The sequence below is a fragment of the Cervus canadensis genome, chromosome 28, assembly GCF_019320065.1.
Source record: "Cervus canadensis isolate Bull #8, Minnesota chromosome 28, ASM1932006v1, whole genome shotgun sequence".
NCBI classification, from domain to species: domain Eukaryota; kingdom Metazoa; phylum Chordata; class Mammalia; order Artiodactyla; family Cervidae; genus Cervus; species Cervus canadensis.
The window spans coordinates 36,861,605-36,879,511 of NC_057413.1; the positions used below are offsets into that span (position 1 = coordinate 36,861,605).

The 17,907-nt window shown below is 38.4% G+C and overlaps 1 protein-coding gene across 1 annotated transcript in view; it reads right to left on the reverse strand.

Annotated features, from left to right (window-relative positions):
* The window catches only part of GFRAL (GDNF family receptor alpha like), a 73,870-nt gene extending 69,380 nt beyond the window's left edge, over positions 1–4,490 (reverse strand). Inside the window, exons 1-2 of the mRNA XM_043449504.1 lie at positions 4,408–4,490; positions 135–266 (exon numbers count right to left, since the gene is read on the reverse strand). Of these exons, the coding sequence (XP_043305439.1) occupies positions 135–266; positions 4,408–4,429 (154 nt within the window). The 5' untranslated portion in view covers positions 4,430–4,490. The remainder of the gene's footprint in view (positions 1–134; positions 267–4,407) is intronic.
* Between the last annotated feature and the right edge of the window lie 13,417 nt (positions 4,491–17,907).

The following is a 17,907-nucleotide window of genomic DNA, read 5'->3' on the forward strand; positions in this document are numbered from 1 at the left end:
GAATACCAAGTTTAAGTAAAGTGTTTAGAGAAAAATTTATTTTCTAGGAGAGTGAAAAAATAAAAAGACCAACTCCTATTTTTTATCTCAGTAAATAGAAGGTATTTGAGTGCATTTTAAACAACTTGTTTTACCTGACACATTGCAGGCATCTTCCATTATCCGCCAGGCGTGTTTACAACCATCGGCATCACGTAGGCAGAGCTCTTTTAAAGACGTGCAATCTGTGGTTTGGGAAGTGGACTTGTTCAGGCATAGCCCCACAGCTTGAATAACAACAATAAGAGAACAACAGAAACAGCACTATGACGACATGGTAGTTACTTACTTCAAACTTAAGTTATTAATGATCAAGACCAGAATTATGAAAATGGAAATGTGATTAAGTCATTAAAAAAACTAGGATGGATCTTAACCTCCCCTCAAGCTATAGATTTGTTTCTTTTTTATAAGGTTCTTAAACAAAACATATGTATTTGCCCTCTTTTTTTATTTCTGCCTATTTATTTCTCAGTTTATAATTTATTGTTATGATTATTGCTCCATTAAAACTGTTCTGAAAAATGCCCCCAAATAATCTCCATAACATGAACTTAATAGTTTAAAGGCTTCATCTTGCCTGCTTTTATCTTTGGGAATTTTGTTGTCACTTTGTTCTTGAAACTTTTTTCTTTTGGCAACCCTCCCTTCTAATTCTCTTGCTACTTCTTCATTTGATATTTTCTGCTCATGGCATTCTTCCCAGGATCCTCTTACTTTTCTGTTAAAGTGTATTTGTAGCTTAGGTTCTGTCCTCAGACTTTTCTCATTCTCATTTTACATGCTCTTCACAGACACCTCCATGTACTTATGGTTTTAACTAAAATCTCAAGATTGATGATTCTCAGATATCTAATGCAATCTTGCTATTTTCCAATATTTTAGTTACAGATGCTGTTTTCTCCACCTAAATGTTCCAGACACACTTCCGTATAATACTATCATCGATATCGGACCACCTGTTTCATCAGCAATTCCACCATCCACAATGGCACCCATACTAGGAAGCTTGGGTTCATGATAGGTTCCTCTTCTAGCCTCAATTCACTCTCCCACATCCACTCTTACATAGATCAGTGATTCTCATCTTGCGAACTGACCAACTCATCAGATAGTCAGTCTGCCTTCATCTTATTCAGGTAAATTCTTTATACCCCTTACTCTGCCTTATGCACCATCCAGTCCCGTCATTTCTCTGCTTCCTCCTCTGAATGGGTCCTCATAGCGTGACTCATATTCTTCATCATGTGCAATCTAGATATCCTCGGGCATTTATAGTTTCTCAAATGCTAAATGTTGCCTTGTACGTCAGAGCATTTACTGTGTGGTCACTACCAGATGCTGCTTTTCTTTTTATTCTGGACTAAGCCTTTTTTGGTCCTTTAGGACCCAACACAATAACTACCAATTTTATGGAAATTGTTCCTAAATTCAATACCCCTTTCCTGCATTCAGATTGAATTTAACATCCCTTGCCTGTTTCACTACATCTTGGGACCTTCCCAACTATAGAATTTATTGCTCTGTAAGGAAAGTGTATATTTACGTGTTTGCCTTTATCGCTGGGTTCTGGGATTTTACTCAGCAGGCATTAGGAATAATTCACAATGGTATGCCCATCATCAATGCAATGATGAATTACATATATTCAATAAATGCATGCTGATTTAACCAACTTAAATAGCTGCTTATGGATGAGTTATACATAAATAACTGATAGTATTTAATAAAAATGACACCTTCCAGATATTTACAAGTTATTTTGGGTAGAAGAGAAAAGGTTTCAGCAAATTTTTCAAAGTATTAAGGAAGTAGCAATGTTAATTTAATGTATTGTACCAATTATTCAAACTGATTCTGCAAGCATACAAACGGACACTTGCTTACTCAATCCATAGAAAAATATGGAAATTACAATTGAGTTTTAAAGACAGTATATTAGCTGTAATCAAGAGACCTAAAAGCTATGTCTTAATCAGAGTCAAATTATCTGAATTTTTTAAAAGATGATGGTAATTATGAATGACCTGTCACAGCATAGAGTTATAGGCTTCAAGCAAAGCCATAACATCTTTTTTTTTTTTAATCTTACCTTTTTCTAAACCTCTTCTAAGGAGAATCCATGGCAACTGTTTGGATCATATGATGTACTACTGACTGAGTCACTGCATTTGGAGATTAGGCTCATGAGTGTGGCTTGGTCACATTTTTCTTGTTGAGGGCTGGAGTGGAAATTGACATATCAGCTTTCTGTTTTTGTATGTTCATGGATAACCTCACCTAGCCAAGTTTCTATTCTAGTTTAGAAAGCCTGAAGATGGGGAACATATGCACACCCATGGCTGATTCATGTCAATGTATGGCAAAAACCAATACAATATTGTAAAGTAATTAGTCTCCAATTAAAATAAATTAGTTAAAAAAATTTTTAAAAAAGAAAGCCTGAAGAAAGAGAAAAAGAGCCTCTTCCATTCTGTGCCCATGTTACTTGTTTCTTTCCAGCTTGCCAAAGATACTAAAGTAAGGATTTTATGTCAGAAACTCAATATATAAGAAGTTACACCTTTATTTGCCACTGATCATTATATCTTGGGACTACTTCTCTCAAGAAACTTATAGGTGATGGTCTCCTGAGTAGATTATCAAAATCTCACTGATATGTCAGTGCAATGATCATTAATGAATTCTACATATTATCTTTCCCAAATGTGTTTTATTTTCTTCCACATATAAAATTCAATTTGATTGTTTTACATGATTTTTCACATCTTCCACTCAGAGGAAATAGTGAATCAAGCAGGAAAACCACTTCAAGGATTTGGCCCAGAAGAATCAAATAATAACTTTCCAAAGCCTTCTCCATTGTGGACTAGGATTTGCGGCTCTATATTTAAGACAGGAGTTTTCAAGGATCCTTTTGAAATGCCAAGTGAAAAACAGGTTCTATTTAAAAATAAATAAGATGGAGAATAGTGCACATTTTTTCACCCTCTTAAAGATGTATAAGACTCATTAGGATATTTAATGATTTGTTTTAAAAATTCACTATGTCCCACATTTCTTTGGCTGCAGAACTTTCTGGCATCACAAGATTTATTTAAAATATTGAGGCTGAATAAATATCCCAAGAATGCATTATGGGAAATAGTGGTTAATCCTATCAAATAGCATAATTTTGACCCTAAGTGTTAGATAAGATTTCTGGCAATCTACTGACAAGGTTAATATAGAAATGAAAGTTGAAAACAGGAAACTGTCACTGTGTTTTCAATGGCAGGGGCAGGGGGAGTGCATAATGAGATTGTAATATATTTTGTGTATCTCATTATATTGCTGCCTGATCTTCAAAGATTAAAGTATTCTAGATTTTTCCTTATTATAAATAATAGAAATAGGAAACATTCTTAGAAATCAGTGCAAGGAGCAAAATTTTGAATAACTAGTATTTAATCTGCCAAACCTGAAAATATATAAATATATAAAAGATTCCTTTCCTTCTTGCCTTAATTTTGACTAAATCTATTCAGACTCTTTTTCATTTTCAACACATCTGAAATAATCATCTTTGTTTTCTTGTTGCCCACAAGTATGCCTTTATTCATGAATATCTGCTGGCAGAGAGAAACCAGAAAATGTACTGGCTTTGTTTTAATTAGTGAAGTATCAATATTTATCTACAATTATAACTGTCCCTTTTTCTGAATTCAGTTTGTAGATTCTACTGCACGCTGATGAATATATAATAGCTTCTCCTATCACATGTATGCCAAGTAGCTCTGCATAGATTCCACTTTAAGCATACGTTATTTTTACAGAGATAAGCTCACACTTTATCTCTGTGTTAAAAAATTAATTGAAATGTGAAGCATTTGAGGTTGTGTTGTGTTACTCTATGAACTGTCTCCTATTTATTAAATATTAACATCTAAAATCAGGGAAACTGAATGGATCTTGTTTCAATGTAAATTAAAAGAAAAATGGATAATAATATGAAATGTATCATCTTATAACTTGTAAATAAATACCAGAAGGTTACATTTCTAAAAGGCTCTAATATATACGTAAATTTTATAAATCCTAATCAATTACCTGAAGTAACTGGATCAGTATATATATATATATATAAAAGAAAAAATCTGAGTGGTAAATGCAATTCTCACATTGTGCATTTTCTATAGAGTTATAATAGAGTAAAAGTAGGCATACATTTTTGTAAAAGTAACAATCTATGTTAGAGTACAAATTTGTAATTAATACTTTATATTATAAAGCTTTGATAGCTTGATATTTAAGTGACTGGAGACAGCATCTGATTGACAAAGAACTGATGTTATGAATTCAGATAAACCAGAAGAATAATTCACTTACCGAAGAAAATGAAGATTATCATGGTGGCAACTTGGGGCTGTTGACCTGCAAGAAGAGCAGATGTGTTTGTTCCAACAACCTCCCTAACAGTAACTGTCCAGAATAAAGCTTTGGTTTCTGCTCCTGTTTTCTGAAAGCATCCCTGATTCAAGGCGGTTTCCTGTCACCACTTCCTCATCAATCTTTCCTGAGCTGTGAACTTTCCTAATTAGGTCCAAATTCAATTATTTTCTTCTGAGTGTACTGATCTCGGATATTATGCTTCTAAGAAAGCCCAAGAGCCAAATACTAAGAAATTATACATCCTCTGCACATTCAGGGAAAAAGGTGCTTTTATTTTCTCCTTCAACTAGAATACTAAACTGTTTTGTATACAAACTTCCCAAGTGTAACTCCAGAGTTCCTAGACACTTGAACATGCTCGGTTTCTACTTCATTAATTTGCATCATTCAGGCAATGTTATTATGTCTTTGAGGACAGGGAAAAGGATAAAAGGCATAAAGAAAGCCCAGGAAAACATATGGGGAATTCAAGTTCCACTAGGATCAAACCAGCGTACCTCATCTTTCTTAACAGGTGCTCCAAACTCCAGTGCATTTAAAACTTGGGGTGCTTCAGTTACAGTTCCTCTCACACTTCCAATAGAACAATGTTTACAAAATGACTCCTCACCATTATGCAGAAATTTCTCATCCTCTGGAAAGGTATCATCCACTTGCGTTTGCCACTTGACACTGTTTTTGTCTGAGTTTTAATGAGAGGCATTGCCACGGTCTGAATATTCGTGTCCCCCCAAGCTCATAGGCTGAACTCTTAAACCCAAGAGGAGATGGTATTTGTAGATACAGCATTTGGAGGTTACACAAATCATGGGACACAATTCTCATGCATGAGATTAGTGTCTTAGAAAGGGAAGTCCAGAGAGCCTTGCTCCTGCCATCTTGTGAGGACACAGTGACAAGTTGTCAGCTACGGACTAGGAAGATGGTCCTCATCAGACCATGACTGTGTTGGCACCTTGATCTTTGACTTCCAGCCTCCGGAACTGTGAGAAACAAATTTCTGTTGTTTGTCAGCTTCCCTGTCTGTAGTATTTTGTTATAGCAACCTGAATGGACTAGACAGGCATTACTGACCTGACATTACTTTAATTGCACTGTTCCTCACAATCATTTGCCTGGGGACAGCCTGAGGCTTCCACTTTTAAAACAGCCTGAGACCTGTTTGTAGTGGACACTTAGGAAATAAAACATGCTGCTAAACAGAAACTAGGAAAAAATGGGTATGAATAACTGACTACAGTGAGGTGGGGGAGGAGTATTTCTGTATTTGCAGTTGCACAGTGGGAGAGTTGTTGGTTGCAATTGCTCGCATTTAATTTACACACAAGATATGTTATAGCATATATTTTAAAGTTGAAGTATAGTTGATTTACAGTGTTGGGTCAATCTTCGCTGTACAGTAAAGTAACTCAGTTATACACACACGTACAACGGAATAGCATATTTTGTTCTCAGAATGCCTGATGGAAGAATACAGACTCTGGAGTCCAGCAAACTAAAATCGCTTTATCCTTAGATGTAGGTAAATAACTTTACATCAGACGTCATTACATTTACTCCTCTGTAAAATGTGCTGATGGTAGCCATGGTTGCTATAAGTATTAAGAAGGCATATGGGGTTTATATCACAAAAAATTAACAAATGCCAGTTATATTGCACAAGACAATTATTATTTAACAAGTAATTATAGCATCATAAAATCAATCAGTTATTTTCTTTTAAAAGGCACTGCCACTAAGCTTGTATTACAAATTTTATCAAGATAATTATTCTTTATGATACAAGCCAACTCAAACTGGCTTAAGCTCAAGAGGGATTCAGTGACTCTGTTGGTTTGCAAACTTACACAAAAGACAAGAAGAATGTGAAGAGAGGGGCAGATAACTCCAGGCTGGTGGATGTCAGATTTAATACGCAGAGGAACCTACAGAGAAGGAAGTGGTCTTGGGTGGGACAAAGACAATTACATGCCCTCACTCACCTGCCAAAATCTTACAAGTGTATAGAGAGGCCTTTGCTGGGTTCAGTCATGTGCTCCATCCAGAGGCTCTCAGCCTCGGAGAGTTCTCTCGAGACTGCGCCCATCAGAATGGCCCCGCTATGGGGACCGGGGACAGAATGTACATTTGGGGTGAGGGTGGGTGATCTTCTCATTGCCCAGGTCCAGGTCACAGGTCAAACTACAGTCATACGCGCTGGATGACTTCCTCAAAGAGGTTTCAGGAGTTGGAGAATCAGGGTACAGAGCTGACCTCCTGTAGGTCTTAAACCTCCAAGGTCTGAAGGCTTTGCCCTCCTGTCTGTCAGCTCCATCCACAGGCAGCTTCTTTCCTCTCGGTGGGAGAGGCTGTCAAGCCCTCAGCCCACGTCCTTCTCTCTTAGAAGCACAGTGGGAAGTGGGCCTCTTCCCATTGTTGATGTTCAGTTGCTCAGTCGTGTCCGACTCTTTGCGACCCCATGGACTGCAGCACGCCAGACTTCCCTGTCCTTTACCAACTCCTGGAGCTTGCTCACACTCATGTACATCAAGTTGGTGATGCCATCCAACCATCTCATCCTCTGTCGTCCCCTTCTCCTCCTGCCCTCAATCTTTCCCAGCATCAGGGTCTTATCCAATGAGTCAGCTCTTCGCATCAGGAGGCCAAAGTATTGGAGTTTCAGCTTCAGCATCAGTCTTTCCAAAGAATATTCAGGACTGATTTCCTTTAGGATTAACTGGTTGGATCTCCTTGCAGCCCAAGGGACTCTCAAGAGTCTTCTCCAGCACCACAGTTCAAAAGCATCAATCCTTCGGCACTCAGCTTTCTTTATAGTCCAACTCTCACATCCACACCTGACTAGTGGAAAAACCACAGCTTTGACGAGATGGACCTTTGTTGACTAAGTAATAGCTCTGTTTTTTTTTTCTCCTGAATTGAGTACCATCTCCTCTAGATGCTCCCACACCCATCAGTCCTGCCAAGAGGCACTGGTCCTGCTGGGTGCCCAGTATCACAGAGGCAGTGGAATCGGCCTTCTTTAACCCACAGGAACTGATGGTGGGACAGGGAGGCATCACCAGGGGAAACTATGGTGTCAGAAGCAGCATGTGAAGGGGTCTTGGGAAGGGGAAAAACACACCGTAAAACATATAAATGTTAAATTTATGTGGGACTGCAACTAGAAAAATAAACTGATGGAACAAAAGAAAGAACACCAAAACACAATTTCCTGTTCAAGGAAGGTTAGTTATGACTTTCTGGAGTGGAGCGGTACACAGAACTGAATGCAGGGCATCAGGAGAATGGTGCTAATCTTTTCCAAACAGGTACAGCTGCTGAGGGCTATTGCCTACAGGTAGAGAAAGCATCTGTGGTTATATTCTCGCTTATTTCAAAATAATAATTGTCAGCTGCGTCACCATCTAAAGCAGGGTCTTTTTAGCATTTTATTGTGCCATCAAGTTCCTTTCTCCCTACACCTCCTCCTAGGAGTATTTTTAAAGGCATATATATATATGTACTTTTTTTAAAAAGTAATACTTCAACAGAGAACTTACTATGTAGCACATGGAATTCTACTCAATACTCTGTAATAGCCTATATGGAAAAATAATCTGAGAAAGAATGATATATGTGTATGTATACCTGGGTCACTTTGCTGTACTCGTGAAACTAACACAACATTCTAAATCAACTCTACTCCAAGATAACTTTTTTAAATCCATGAAGACTGGAAAAAAGGTATTATAAAAGAAGTTAATCATATTGAAACGTACTTGTCAAAATAATTTAAACACATTTGTGACAGAGTAATATACACACTTCTTTATTAGGAGAGCAAATATCAAAATCCAGGCAGGTCTAATAAGACTGTAATTTCAATATCGCGATGACCATAGATGCTAATTTGAAATTTTTCCATTAATGTAGACCTGTGTAAAAATATCTGCGATTTTCTTTGTGACAATACAGCACAAGAAGTGCTGAATTTTAAATTAGAGTATAATAAAAATTAGAACACAGTTTTGCCCCCATGCAAATGTATAGACACCCCAGATGAATAAACAGTGCCTTCAACTCAATTCTTTATGGAAGTGGAAAGTGGCAGTTGAATCCGAACAGTTTGAAGATGAAAGAAAATGGTAAAAAGATCAGCTTCAGTAGTTTCCAATGATAATGGGTGCGTGATTTTAACATGTATTGTGTTTTGAATAAAATGCTGTCAATAAATAAACGAAACAGAAGGAAGCGGAGTTGTTCTGGTTGATATCTGGGTCGGGGCGGAAGCCTCAAGCTCTGGTCAGGAGGCTTGGCTTCACCATCCACAGTTGCCAGAGAGGCACCCCAAAACCTCAGAATTCCTGCTCAGGAATCACTGATCTCGGGCTTCCCTGGTGCCTCAGTGGGAAAGAATCCGCCTGCCAGTGCAGGAGACGGTTTCCATCCCTGCCCTGGGAAGACCCCACGTGACACGCAGCAGCTACGCCCATGCGCCACAAGGATTGAGCCGGTGCCCTAGGGCCGGGAGCGGCAGCGGAGCCCGCGTGCCACCGCTGCGGGAGCCACGCACCCGGAGCCCGCGCTCCGCAGCCGAGAAGCCACTGCGATGACGTCTGAGCCCCGCCGCGGGAGAGTAGCCCGGCTCTCCAAAACTAGGGGAACGCCCAGGCAGCAACGAAGACCCCGCACGGACAAAAGTAAAATAATAAGTAAATAAAATTCTGCTAAAAATCACTGATCTCATTTAACTCTTTGCAATTTTTTGTCACATAAAGAATCCATTCTCATAACTGCTAAATAAAATGCACTAGACCTCAAACCTTATCACTGGGAAAAAAAAAAAAAAAAAATTACTATGATTTCTATCCAACCAAAACTTACTAAAGCCTACATAGAGCTTTATGAAAAAAACAAAACTGAGGCAAGGCTCCTAGTTTCATGTCATGGATCAGATAACCATAAAAAGAAAGAAAGAAAAACTTGTTAAAAAATAAAAATATTGTAAGTGAGTTGGAAAAATCTGTATGTTGGAAGACATTTGTTTTTGGAGCATAGACAACTACTTTGTGTTTAATGGCATTTGAACCAACCTTCTCCCCCCCAAATATCCCACTGCATTGCCCTTATAATTGTGTAAGATGCCCATATCTGGAGGAAAAAAATTCTAGTCAGTTTCAGATTTGGAGTTAACCTGAATTTGAGAGCTCTGGGAAGAGGCTATATGCAGAATATAGAATATGTAATATATAACATGTAATGCACGTAGACAGATACAGTGATGAGTTCCTTGGCTACAAGGTCTGTAAACAGTGTTCTAAGACATTTAGTAATTAATGAGGACATTCAGTATTCAGGGTAAAATAAGAGACTTTCAATGTCTTTTACTGGAGAGTCTCACCAGGAAAGAAAAAAATAGGTCAACATGATGATGTACTTAAGTGACCTCACCCACCGTGAACTGGTCTCCTCGCTAATGAGCTGGTAGGAAGTGGCCGCGGGCGGGGTGGGGACGGGATGGGGAGAAGCAGAGACACAGCGTGAAAACGTGCCTGGGAGGACCGCTCCAGGGCGTGGGGGGGCACTCAAGTGAACTAATTTCAGCGAAATTCATAGTGAGCAGGGAAAAACAGACAAATGGCCGGATGATAGGCAGCCTTTATGCCAAGGAGGCCAGAGTTTATCCACAGAGAAGAGGAAAACTGCTGATGAGGTTTAAACATCTGGGTCAGGATTTTGAAATCTGCTTCAGCAATGCTAGGGAAGATGGTTTGGAAACAGGGCAATGGTCAGTTTTGTGGTTGTTTCAGTAGATTAGGAGAGATGTGGTTCAGACCTGAACTAAATAGTGGCAATGGAGAGGAGGTGGTAGATTCAAAACCGTTAAGGATTTGAAATTTACAGGATGCGGGGACCTTTAGAAACGGAGGAGGGGAAGGTTTGTGTGGCTTGGGTGGTTGTTCCCATGTACCTGGGCAACTGGCTCACAATTCATTGCTAGAAAAACCATATAATTGTGTTCATTGATAGAATTCTATCCATTGAAGAAGTTAAACTTTAGGATGAAGTAACACTATTATGTATAAAATAGATAATCAACAAGGACCTACTGTATAGACACAGGAATTCCTACTCAATATTCTGTACTAACTTATATGGGAAAAGAATCTAAAAAAGAGTGTATATACGTGTTTGGAGAACTGAATCACTTTGCTGTTCATGTTGTAAATCAGCTATACTTCAATATAAAATAAAAGTAATTAAAAAAAACAACAACAATGGAACAACAGTTCCTATGAACTGTATTCGTGTGTCACTAGTGAAGACAAACTGGCTGTCCCTGTGAAGATCAAAACAGCTCCACCAGGAGCATGACCTTTGGAGAAAGTGTAGTACAAGTTCTGACACTTCATCTAATGGAATCAAGACTAGATCCATCTTTTAGGACTTTACTAACAATAAAAAAGATCTGAGAAATGCAAATATTAATCACATTGCCAATGTCTTTATTCATGAAAAGAAATCTAACTGATGGCCTGGGTACTTTTTTCACATAGAATGTCAGTAGGGAAAAGCCAAGAAATGAAAAGAAATTTTGATTAAAGGATATCAGATCTATAATTAAATCTGTATGGCCTTAATATTTAACAGCATCGTTAGGTTAGTCCCCATGTATCACTGTGCATGATAATGTGGTCTTGCTTTCTTTGGGTAAATGAATCTCCTCAATCATAAGTATCTCAGTGGTCTCACAGTGCTACTTCTAAATAAAATTGAACATCTCTCTGTGACTGTATTTTGTTGACCTCTTTTTAAGTTTTTGGGGAATCTTTCTTCCAAGCTCTTGGGAAACAGTGTAACTATAACATAATAATGATATTTTTTCTTTGACACAGATAATTTATAGCTTTTTAGAGTAGAACATCATTTATAATCAAACTAATATAAGGGCCAAATTATGTACTTTCCTACAAAAATGTATTCCATGGAAGATTTTATCTGTAAAGAGCTATTATTCCTATATGAAAAAAGTGGCTCTGTATCTGTTTTTTTAATTGTTCTGGAACTTCTATTAGTTGAGTCTGATTTTTCAGGAATTTGTAACAGCTCTAAAAACTATAATCCAGACCAACCGTTGAAAAACATTCTTAATTCCTTCAAATTTTTGTTTCTTAACTTGGTATCTGTGCTCTGCTTGAAGTTTCATGTTAATCACAGAGTCTATTGTACATTCCAACCATTATGGGAAAGGTTATATACCTATTGATTCAGCAATTTGTTATTAAATGGAGAAGGGACCTTTTGCTACCAAATTACTTCGACATACATTTATGCATAAGTTTAATACCTTCTTCCTTTATGTTGGGAAGTGGTATTTTTTGAAATATGGTCGTCTATTGCACAGAGATTGCTCTCCAGAGAGATGAGTGATTGAAGGAGGACAGGAGAAGCTTTTTGCTGAATTACACTGGATGATTTCATAAGGTCAGTCTCCCGGGGAAGTATGGAAGAAAGGCACACCCTGAAAGAGATGGCCATGACTTAAATGGGAAGAGAATTCAAAAGAAAGAGGGGGTACATGTATGCATATAGTTTGTTCACTTCGCAGTACAGCAGAAACTAACATTGTAAAGCAACTATACTGCAATAAAAAAAGTGAAAAAGAAAGAGATGGCAAGCAATAACCTACAAGGACTTTTTATTTTTAATATGCTGTTGGGACCAGTTGAGACATTTTTATACTACTTAAATTACTTTCTTTTCCTTTACAAGGTACAGTTTCTTTTCATTTTAAAGGACTTGGTCCTTATGCATATCATTTGAAAAACAACAAACAAACATATCTTTGTTTAAATCACCCAGAGATAGCCACTATTTTATTACCAGCTGTCTTTTCTTTCCTTTAAAAGTTTTTTCTTTATTTATTACCTTTAAAACTTCATTGCTATCATATTTGTATACATTTTTAATAATGTAAACATTAACAGTATCTGTCATTTTTTTCCTGATTGTAAATGTCTAGGAAAAAAGTCACAGTGATCCTACTACAGATGGGTAACACATGTAAATATTGGGTTATATTTCTTAGGTTTTTTAACATACATACATATGGACATTATATAACATCTCACTCCCTGAATCTCTCTATTCCCCGGTACACCATATTTTTTAGCAACAAAGCATTTTTTAATTAATGTGTGTACATAATTTTTTAAACATAAAGATGTTGCACGTGTAACCGACTCCATATACTATAAACATAACTTTTGGGACTTCTCTGGCAGTCCAGAGGTTAAAACTCTATGCTTCCCATGCAGGGGGCACGGGTTCTACCCCTGGTCAGAGAACTAAGATCTCACATACCACGTGGCCGAAAATAAGCAGACAACAAACAAACAAAACACACAACTTTGATATGCACTGGAAAATAGCAACAAGAAATAATTACGACTTGCTTTATTGTGATATGTGCTTAGTTGCAGTAGTCTAAAATATCTCAGAGATATGCATTTAATGAACTACCAATAACTCTCATGAAATGAGGACAGAGTACTGACTTAGCAATGTGAAGGTCATTTGTGATAATAAGAGGAGTATTTTGGAGGTAGATGCATTCAGGGTAAAGTGAAAGCAGAATAATCTTTGGTAACTGGTATTTTCCTTTTTCAAGGAAATTTATTATAAAATGAAGCAGAAAATTCAGACAGTATCTGGAGAAGGATGGGAAGTCAAGGGAGAGGGTTCAAAGGTATTGGATTATCTTTGTTCTACCCTAAAACACTTCCTGAGTGCAAATAAAAATCAAATGATGTTTTGGGTCACATCTATAATATAAATGGCTGCCACCAGAAAATTACTAGGACTAATCAATGAATTTGGTAAAGATGAAGGATATAAAATTAATACACGGAAATTCCTTGCAACCCCCATTTTCCAGAACCTGGCATTTTTCTTTATGTTTCCAATTCATTATTTGTTCTATTAGTATGTAAAAATCACCCCCAAAGCATAGTGTCTTAAAACTGCGATAATTATTTACTGTCCCTCGCTGTTTCTGTGCATCTGGAAGTGAGGATGGCTTGTCTGAGTGATTCTGGCTCAGGAGTGCCCTGAGGTTGCACTCAGACAGTTTTTTTTAAAGGGTTGGTCTTGAAAACCTCTTTGTCACTTGTCTGGAGCCTTAACTGGGGGACCTTGAACAGCTAGGATTTCTGAAACACAGACTTTATCTCTACGTAGTTTTTCCATGTGGTCGAGGAGAGTAACTTCAGGACAGCCCGGCTTCTTACATGCAGCTCTGGGTTCCTGTAGCCTGTGTCCTGAGACATTCAGACAGACATTGTCATGGCCTTTCATGAGTCTGGCTTTGAAATCATGCAGCATCACTTCTCCTGCATCCTATTGGCCCAGGAAGTTGCAAAGTTCTGCTTACTTTCCAGGGAAGGAAACACGGACCCCCACTTCCTGATGGAATGATGCCAAGGTAGCAGTGCACAAATGGAATGCAGGGTTGAAACTATATTTATATACCCATCTTTGACAGGTTACCATCAACCACATCTCCCAAGCACACAATCTCCTTTCTTTTCAAATCTTGTTCCCCCTTCTAACTATCTTCTTATACTTCAGCATACCCTTCAGTCCTGTGTGGTTTTCTTATTCCCATTTTTCTCCTGGCTTCACATCCTTGCATCCCATTCCAAAACTCAAGCTAAGGACTTTTTTTTTTAACACTTTTTGATAGCCTTAGATGCTTTCTACTTGTGATCCTAAAATACACTGAGCACGTCAACCTCTAAATCAAATGATTTTGCTTCTGCAACAATAGTACTGTTTTCTGGCATTGCTATTAGTAATTTCTACTTTCAACCAAAGTTTTTTATACTTCCAAGTATAAAAAAAATATTCACCACTCATGTTGTGTGAATATGGTAAGCCCAGGATGGAAATGATTTGTCCTTCATCCCACATGTCATTCATGAACTTTCATAGAGAGATTTACATTCATGTAAAAAGAAGCAATCCAAAGCATTCACTTTGCAGTACTGGTCAGTAGAAATGTTTATTTCACAAGGAAAAATGTTTCTATGAGCAGATGGATGAGGCAAATTGAAATGGACTGTCAGCAGGGGGACAGCAGCAACACTAACGTGGTGGATTTCGTCCCAGGGGTGGGGTCCCAGGCACTAGGGGAGGGAGAAGCTTTCCAACCTCCAGAAATGTAAGCAACGAGGACTCAACCCCTGCTAGGGGTTCAGGAACTGGGAAAGAATGTCAGTGTAGGTAGGACCAGGTGAAGGGTCATTGGAGTCAACAGCCAGATGGAGGACCTTGGGAAGACCCATAGCATAGCTTCCTGATGAGAGGGCGCAGGCTTAATTCCAGGGGCAGGACAGAAGACTTGGAGAAGGAAGCTGGCAGAACTGTGTGAGCCAAGTGTCCCCCAAACAATGGTCAGAGGAGATGGGTGAGGCCCTGGGCTGGTGAGTGGGTCTGTGAGATAGGCTACCTGGTTCAGACACATTCAAACCGGCTTCCAAAGCAGCTCCTCGACACTCTCAGCAGGCACAGGCACCTCCAAACACAAAGCGGTGGTCTGGGGGCTAATGTAACAAAGCACCACAAGCTGAGTGGCTTAGAGCATTAAGGTGTTATCTCATGATTCTGGATGCCAGAAGTCCAAAATCAAGGTGCAGGTGGGGTGGGTTCCTCTTGAGGGCTGTGGGGTTGAATCTTTAGCTTCCAATGGCTTATCCGCTAGCCTTGGCATCCTCAGCTTGTAGAACCATCACTTCAGTCTCTGCCTTCACCCACATATGTCATCGTCCTGTGCGTGCTGTCCCTAAATCTCCCTTTTTTATAAAGAAGCCACTCATAAGGGATTAGGACCCAAGCAAAAATCCACATCTTTACTGCTTGTGCAAAATCTCTATCTCCATATAAGGTCACATTCTGAGCTTCTGGGGGTTATGACTTTGATATATATCTTCTGGGGGGGACACAACTCAGTCCATAACACCATTTTTTTACCAGGCCTTCAAGCATTCGGTGCTCCTTAGAAAATTCCCACTTCTCAAACGCACCTCTTGCAAATATCAAACACCTTTCTAAAGTCTACCTTTTCACTTCTCTCTCCTATCAGCATAAACTTTGGTCTGTTTCTATCCAAAATCTTTTTTCTTAATTTAATTTCTCCAACATTTAATTTCTAAAACTCAAAAATTAGTTTCTTATCATCATGTTTTATAAGCAGCAGAATGTTAATACCCAATGTTTCTTTTACATATATGTGTGTGTGTTAGTCTTCCAGTCGTGTCCAACTTTTTGCAACTCCACCGACTGTAGCCCACCAGGCTCTTCTGTCCATGGGGTTCTCCAGGCAAAAATACTGGAGTAGGTAGCTATTCCCTTCTCCAGCAAACCCATGTCTCTTATGTCTCCTGAATTGGCAAGCGGGTTCTTCACCATCTGAATCACCAGGGAGGCCCAAACTATTTTCCATTTCTTGTTCTTGAAGTGTTCTCTTTTTCAATATATTTTTTTTTTCATTGATATGAATCAGCCATGGATTTACATGTATTCCCAATCCCGATCCCCCCTCCCACCTCCCTCTCCACCCGATTCCTCTGGGTCTTCCCAGTGCACCAGGCCCGTGCACTTGTCTCATGCATCCCACCTGGGCTGGTGATCTGTTTCACCATAGATAGTATACATGCTGTTCTTTTGAAATATCCCACCCTCACATTCTCCCACAAAGTTCAAAAGTCTGTTCTGTATTTCTGTGTCTCTTTTTCTGTTTTGCATATAGGGTTATCATTACCATCTTTCTAAATTCCATATATATGTGTTAGTATGCTGTAATGTTCTTTATCTTTCTGGCTTATTTCACTCTGTATAATGGGCTCCAGTTTCATCCATCTCATTAGAACTGATTCAAATGAATTCTTTTTAATGGATGAGTAATATTCCATGGTGTATATGTACCACAGCTTCCTTATCCATTCATCTGCTGATGGGCATCTAGGTTGCTTCCATGTCCTGACTATTATAAACAGTGCTGCGATGAACATTGGGGTGCATGTGTCTCTTTCAGATCTGGTTTCCTCAGTGTGTATGCCCAGAAGTGGGATTGCTGGGTCATATGGCAGTTCTATTTCCATTTTTTTAAGAAATCTCCACACTGTTCTCCATAGCGGCTGTACTAGTTTGCATTCCACCAACAGTGTAAGAGGGTTCCCTTTTCTCCACACCCTCTCCAGCATTTATTGCTTGTAGACTTTTGGATAGCAGCCATCCTGACTGGCGTGTAATGGTACCTCATTGTGGTTTTGATTTGCATTTCTCTGATAATGAGTGATGTTGAGCATCTTTTCATGTGTTTTGTTAGCCATCTGTATGTCTTCTTTGGAGAAATGTCTGTTTAGTTCTTTGGCCCATTTTTTGATTGGGTCATTGATTTTTCTGGAATTGAGCTTCAGGAGTTGCTTGTATATTTTTGAGATTAATCCTTTGTCTGTTTTCTTCATTTGCTATTATTTTCTCCCAATCTGAGGGTTGTCCCTTTTCACTTGCTTATAGTTTCCTTTGTAGTGCAAGCTTTATTTATTGGTCCCATTTGTTTAGTTTGCTTTATTTCCAATATTTTGGGAGGTGGGTCATAGAGGATCTTGCTGTGATTTATCTCGGAGAGTGTTTTGCCTATGTTCTCCTCTAGGAGTTTTATATTTCTGGTCTTACAATTTAGAATCTTTAATCCATTTTTGAGATTATTTTTGTGTATGTGTTAGAAAGGTTTTACCTTATTCTTTTTACAAGTGGTTGACCAGTTTTTCCCAGCACCACTTGTTAAAGAGGTTGTCTTTTTTCCATTGTATGTTCTTGCCTCCTTTGTCAAAGATAAGGTGTCCATAGGTTCGTGGATTTATCTCTGGGCTTTCTATTCTGTTCCATTGATCTATATTTCTGTCTTTGTGCCAGTACCATACTGTCCTGATGACTGTGGCTTTGTAGTAGAGTCTGAAGTCAGGCAGGTTGATTCTTCCAGTTCCATTCTTCTTTCTCAAGATTACTTTGGCTATTCGAGGTTTTTTGTATTTCCATACAAATTGTGAAATTGTTTGTTCTAGTTCTGTGAAAAATACCGTTGGTAGCTTTTGAATAGGGATGCATTGAATCTATAGACTGCTTTGGGTAGAAAGCCATTTTGACAATATTGATCTTCCAATCATGAACACGGTATGTTTCTCATCTGTTTGTGTCCTCCTTGATTTCTTTTCATCAGTGTTTTATAGTTTTCTATGTATAGGTCCTTTGTTTCTTTAGGTAAGATATTACTCCTAAGTATTTTATTCTTTTTTGTTGCAATGGTGAAATGGTAATGTTTCCTTAATTTCTCTTCTGTTTTTTCATTGTTAGTATATAGAATGCAAGGGATTTCTGTGGTGTTTAATTTTTAAT